At 56.1% G+C, this 6,375-nt stretch overlaps 1 protein-coding gene across 2 annotated transcripts in view; it reads right to left on the reverse strand.

The window, feature by feature from the left end:
• Window positions 1–169: 169 nt before the first annotated feature.
• Window positions 170–6,375, reverse strand: part of LOC109925850 (zinc finger protein 135-like) — a 6,834-nt gene continuing 628 nt past the window's right edge. The window contains exon 2 of one of the 2 annotated variants that reach the window (XM_048619234.1): window positions 170–1,601. In XM_048619234.1, coding sequence (XP_048475191.1) covers window positions 506–1,601 — 1,096 coding nt within the window. In that variant the 3' untranslated portion in view covers window positions 170–505. Of the gene's footprint in view, window positions 1,605–6,375 lie in introns of both variants that reach the window. The other variant, XM_048619233.1, reaches the window with a different exon arrangement.

Below are 6,375 nucleotides of genomic sequence, written 5' to 3' on the forward strand. Positions count from 1 at the left end.
CCCGGGGGGTATCTGTTATTCTGTATATAAACCCCCCCGAACCCCCTCGATCAGATTCCAGTCTGTAACTCCCTCCCGGGGGGTATCTGTTATTCTGTATATAAACCACCCTGAACCCCTCGATTAGATTCCAGTCTGTAACTCCCTCCCGGGGTATCTGTTATTCTGTATATAAACCACCCCGAACCCCTCGATTAGATTCCAGTCTGTAACTCCCTCCCGGGGTATCTGTTATTCTGTATATAAACCACCCCGAACCCCTCAATTCGGGGAACCAGTCCATGATTATCCTAAATTAATCTTGTCCCATTAGCCAGCATTTGGTCTGTGTCCCCCTAACTCTGGGTGCCTGTGTGTGGGCTGGGAGAGAGGGGTTCGTGTGTGTGTGAGAGAGCGAGTTGTGTGGGCAGGGAGAGAGGGGTATGCGTGAGGGGATGCCAGGGGTTGTGTTGAGGGAAATGGGTTGGCACGGCCGCTGGGAGGCTGGGGCCGAGCGGGCGCCACCTCAGGGATGGACGCGTTGGTGCTTGAGTAGGTGGGAGCTCTGGCTGAAGCGGCGCCCGCAGACCTGGCATGGGAAGGGCCGCTCGCCCGTGTGGACCCTCTGGTGGCGCCGCAGGTTGGAGGAGACGGTAAAGCGCTTGCCGCACAGCGGGCAGGGGTAGGGCCGCTCGCCGGTGTGGACCCGCCGGTGGGCCAGGAGGCAGTCGGCGCCAGTGAAGCGCTTGCCGCAGTCGGGGCAGGCGTGCGGCCTCTCGCCCGTGTGGAGGCGGCGGTGGGCCAGGAGGCTGGAGGCGACGGTGAAGCCTTTGCCGCAGAGCGGGCAGACAAACGGGCGCTCGCCGGTGTGGAGGAGCCGGTGTGCCAACAGGTGGGCCGACTCGCCGAAACCCCGGCCACAGTCTGGGCACACGTAGGGGCGCTCGCCCGTGTGCACCCGGTGGTGCCGCAGGAGCTTGGAGGACTGTCCAAACCGTTTGCCGCACAGCGGGCAGGTGAAGGGGCGCTCGCCCGTGTGCACCCGCCCGTGCACCTTCAGCTCGCCGGCGCTCTTGAAGCGTTTGCCGCATTCGGGGCAGCCGTGTGCCCGCTCCTCTGTGTGCACCCGCCCATGGGTCAGCAGGTGCGAGGAGCTGGCGAAGGTCTTCCCGCACTCACCGCAGGCGAAGGGCCGCTCGCCTGAGTGGCCGCGCCGGTGGGCGGCCAGCTCCGAAGGGTAGGCGAAGGCCCGGCCGCACTCGGCGCAGCGGTGCGGCGTCCCCGGCCTGGAAGCGGCGCCGCCGTGGCACCGGTTCCGGTGCCGTGCCAGCTCGGAGGGGCGCCCGAAGGCCAGGCCGCACGGCGGGCATGAGTGCGGCCTCTCACCCGCCCGCGCCAGCCGGCGGGCCCGCAACCCCTGCCGCTGCCCCAGGCCCTCGCCGCAGTCGGCGCGCGGGTCGTGGGACGCCCGGTGCTTCTCCAGCCACAAGCGGGACTTGAAGCCGCGCCCGCAGGTCGGGCACTCCAGCCGCCCGCCCTCCGCTCCTCTGCCCGCTCCCGGGTCCCGGCGCTCCGTCCCTGGCGACTCCGACGGCCGTTCATCCCTCTCCTCCCTCGGGGACCTGCTGACACAGACAGCGAGGATCAGCAACTCCGTTCACGAGGAGCGCAGCCCGCTCTGCATTTGCATATAGCCTTGCACCGCCATGCCTTCCCCAGCGCGTTAACAGCCTCCTCCTACACCACTCCCGAGAACGCCCAGCCCTCCCCCGCTCCACCCCGCACCCTGCACCCCAGCGCGTTAGCAGACAAGTCAGGAATGTGATGGGAATAGCCTCCCAACTCCCCCTGGATTTGGGGGGCAGCTCCGGCAACATTCGAGAATCTCAACACTGCCCAGGGTCACTGCGATATTAGGGATTTGGGTCAAGGATTACGATCGGATTTCCGGTGAAGATTGGGTCAAGGCTTAAGGCCGGGATGGGGATGACGGTTTGGGGGGGACGGAGACGGGAAGTCAAGTTTGAGCTAGATGCCAATTTGTGACTTGGATCCAAGTTGAGGTTCGGATAGATGGAACCCGAGCTCGGGATTACGGTCAAGTCGAGATTTAAGGCCGGCGTCGGGGCAGAGATTGCAGTGAAGGGACGCCCCTTCAGAACTGAGACGGGGAGGAATTTCTTCAGCCGGGGGGGATGGGGGGGCGGTGAATCTGTGGGACGTATTGCCCCAGGGTTGGGGGGGTGTGCCGTGGGTCATTGAGTGTCTTTAAGACAGAGATGGATAGGTTCTGGGTGGGTGAGGGGCACAAGGAGGAGGCAGGACAACGGGTGTTGGGAAACATATCAGCAAATGGAACAGCAGATTCCAACGGGGCCAAGTGGCCTCATTCTGCTCCCGTTCCCCATTTCAGTCGTATTCTGCTTTTTATTCTTCTGATCTAAGGGAAGCAACTTTCTTCCTGCGTAGCACTCTGTTAGCCAGATTTCCGCCACTCCTTCAACCTTCACCTCTCCCCATTTGCAGCCTTCTTATGTCCTCTTCCAGTCTATAGAGTCACGCAGCATGGAGACAGACCCTTCGGCCCAACCAATCTGTCCCGACCCTAATCCTAAACTAAGCTAGGCCCCACCTGCCTGCTTCTGGGCCCATATCCCTCCAAACCTTTCCCAATCCATGTACTTATCCTAAATGTCTTTAAAACGTTGGACCTGTCCCCACATCCACCACTTCCTCTGGAAGCTCATTTCACACACCCTCTGTGTGAAACGCTTGCCCCTTGTGTCATTTTTAAATCTCTCTCCTCTCACCGTAAAAATGTGCCCCCTGGTCTTGAAATCCCCCACCCTAGGGAAAAGGCACCTACCGTTAACCCTGTCTGTGCCCCTCATGATTTTATAAACCTCTCTAAGGTCCCCTCTCAACCTCCTACGCTCCAGAGAATAAAGTCCCAGATTATCCAGCCTCTCCCTATAACTCAAACCGTCCATTCCCGGCAACATCCTGGTAAATCTCTCCAGCTTAATAACATCCTTCCTATAACAGGGCGACCAGAACTCGACACAATGCTCCAGAACAGGCCTCACCAACGTCCCTGTACAACCTCAACACGACGTCCCCAACTCCGACACTCAAAGGACTGTGAATTCCGAACCCATTCCTTCTCTCCCTTCATCTCAATCGTTGGTGTAAATTGTAAGAGATTTGAGGCCCCATCCCAGAGCCCTAGGGGACATCCTGCCAATTGAAGACTCTTTTACGAGTTCTCTGTTTTCTACCAGACGGCTAGTCTTCCATAAGTCGCCCTGCCTCCTGCAACATGAGCTTTGACTTTCTGAGAGGCTATTTTGTTGCAACATCCTCTTGAAATCCCAAGTATGTGATGTCCTTTATAGTCAATGCCTGTTACCCCTTCAAAGGGCTCCAATATGTTGCTTAACGAGGGCTTCCCCTCGACAAAACCGTGCCGGCTCTTGCGGACCAACTGCCCGTGCGTGGCTCGGATTTCTTCAATGATCCATTCTTACCGCAGCCCCTGAGAGAAGTCAAGCCAACTGATGTCCCCTCTGAGGCAGAAGGAAGGAAAACATTCCGTTTGGCTTGGTCCTGAACGACTGACATAGGAAAGATATTGTTGAGCTGGAGAGGGCGAGGAAATGTTTTGCGAGGATGTTGGAGGGTTTGAGCTACAGGGAGAGGCTGGGGCTGTTTTCCCTGGAGCGTCGGAGGCTGAGGGGTGACCTTATTGAGGTTTATAAAATCATGAGGGGCATGGATAGGGTGAATAGCCAAGGTCTTTTCCCCCCTCCCCGGGGTAGGGGGGAGTCCAAACTTAGAGGGGCATAGGTTTAAGGTGAGAGGGGAAAGATTTAAAAGGGACCTGAGGGGTAACTTTTTCACACAGAGGGTGGTGCGTGTGTGGAACAAGCTGCCAGAGGAAGTGGGTGGGGGCTGGTACAGTTATAACATTTAAAAGGCAGCTGGATGGGGACATGACTAGGAAGGGTTTAGAGGGATATGGGGCCAAATGCTGGCAAATAGAGTCATAGAGTCGTATGAAGACTCAAAACACCAGGTCATAGAGCTGTACAGCATGGAAACAGACCCTTCAGTCCAACCCTTCCATGCTGACCACCCTAAATGAATCTCGTCCCATTGGCCAGCATTTGGCATTATAACATTATAACTGTACCCACATCCACCATTTCCTCTGGAAGTTCATTCCACACACGAACCACCCTCTGTGTAAAACAATTGTCCCTCATGTCAATTTTTAATCTTTCTCCACTCACCTTAAAGCCCCCCAGTCTTGAAATTCCCCCATGCTAGAGAAAAGACCTTTGCTATTCACCTTATCTATACCCCTCATGATTTTATAAACCTCTATAAGGTCACCCGTCAACCTTCTACGCTCCAGTGAAAAAAGTCCCAGCCTCTCCTTATAACTCAAACCCTCCATTCCCGGCAACATCCTGGTAAATCTCTTCCGAACCCTCTCCAGGTTAATAATATCCTTCCTGTAACAGGGAGACCAGAACTGGACACAGTTCTCCAGAAGAGGCCTCACCAACGTCCCTGTACAACCTCAACGTGACGTTCCCCAACCCCTACACTCAAAGGACTGAGCAATGAAGGCAAGCGTGCTAAATGCCTTCTTAACCTCCCTGTCTACGTGTGACTTGAACCCTGGTCTCCTGGCTTGGAGGCAGGGACCCTACCACCGGGGTAGGGAGTGGATAATGTTATCCCGAGGTCAGGGGGTCCTGGGGGTGGGCGGTGGGAGGGGGTGTGGGGTTGTGGGTGGGGAGCTGTGTGAGACTAGGCCGGACGATGGCATGTGCCAACCGTTAATGGCCAACCTGCAGGTTACGGGATTGGGGGGGGGGGGGGAGTTCAGAGGTCAGGGGTCATCAGGGTTCGGAGGTGTCAGGGGCTGAATGGCCTTTATCAGTTCATCTCCATCAGCTCGGAAGGCGAGGGGTTGGCGGGGGAGAGGGGATTTGGAATTCCTTACGGAAGCCACGCCGAAGCCTAGCTCCCTCTCCAAACCCAGGCCCAAATTCCCAGTCTCGTTTCGAACTGAACCTTCCCTCCCTCTTCCCACCGTCCCACATTTCCACCCCCCAACCCACACAATCCGACTCAAAGTTCAAGAGAGGGACAGGGTACCAGAGCAATGCGGGGGTAGGGATGGATGTAGATAGAGAGAGAAAGACTAGGAGAGAGACAGACAGACAGAGAGATGGAGGTGGTGAGGTGTCAGAAAGTGGGGTCTCGAACCGAGAGAAAGAGGGATGGTGAGAGGGCGGGAGAGGTAGAGAGATCGCAGCTTACAAAGAAAGAGAGGGTTGAGGGGAAGGGAGAGATAGAGATGGACAGATGAGACAGAAAGAGCGCGCCGACACAGAGAGAGAGGGATGGATAGAAAGAGGAAAATACAGAGTGTGTGAGAGAGAGAGAGAGAGAGTGAGGCGCAGAGACAGAGAAACAGAGGGGTAAAGGGACAGATAGAGAGACACGAGCAAAGAAAGGGGAGGAGAGGCTGGAGAGGCGAGGGGGAGGCAAAGGACAAAGAAAAGGCAGGGATAGAGATGGGGGAAGGAAAGAGAGAGAGAGAGTGATGGGGGGAGTGTGAGAGTGAAAGAGAGAGATGCGTATTGAGAGCAGGAGAGCGAGGGAAGTACAGAGATGTGGGAAGAGAGGCAGAGAAGACACAGAGAGAGAGAGAGAGGGGACACAGAGAGGAAGATGGAGAGACAGAAAAAGAATTGAGAGAGAGTGAGCTAAACAGGAAAAGAGTCAGGTCCAGGGGAGAGATAAAGAGAGAGAGATAGGGAGGGAGGGAACGGGAGAAAGAGAGAGAGAGACAGAGATGGGGTGAAGGAGAGAAGGAAATGGAGAGAGGGAGGCAGGGAAGGAGAGAAAGAAAGGGAGGGGATGAGAGAGAGAGATGGAGAGAGGGAGGGAGGGAAGGAGAGGGGGGTGGGAAGAGAGAGAGAGAAGGCACTAATAAAGAGAGAAAGGACAAAGAGAAAATTGGACAAAGAGAGAGAGAGAATTGAGAGTGAGAAGGAGAGAGATAGAGAGACAGAGACAGGAAAAGATTCACTGCTTCGGAAGAGGGAAAGAGATAGGGAGGGAGGGATTGGGAGAGAGAAAAGGAGGGGAGGAGAGGGGGAGATAGAGAGAGGGAGGGAAGGAGAGGGGGGTGGGAAGGGAGAGAGAGAAAGGACAAAGAGAAAATTGGACAGAGGGTGAGAATTGAGAGTGAGAAGGAGAGAGATAGAAAGAGAGAGACGGGAAAAGATTCACTGCTTGGGAAGAGGGAAAGAGATAGAGAGGGAGGGATTGAGAGAGAGAGAAAAGGAGGGGAGGAGAGGGGGAGATGGAGAGAGG

Source organism: Rhincodon typus, chromosome 42, assembly GCF_021869965.1.
Source record: "Rhincodon typus isolate 14 chromosome 42, sRhiTyp1.1, whole genome shotgun sequence".
In the NCBI taxonomy this organism is placed as follows: domain Eukaryota; kingdom Metazoa; phylum Chordata; class Chondrichthyes; order Orectolobiformes; family Rhincodontidae; genus Rhincodon; species Rhincodon typus.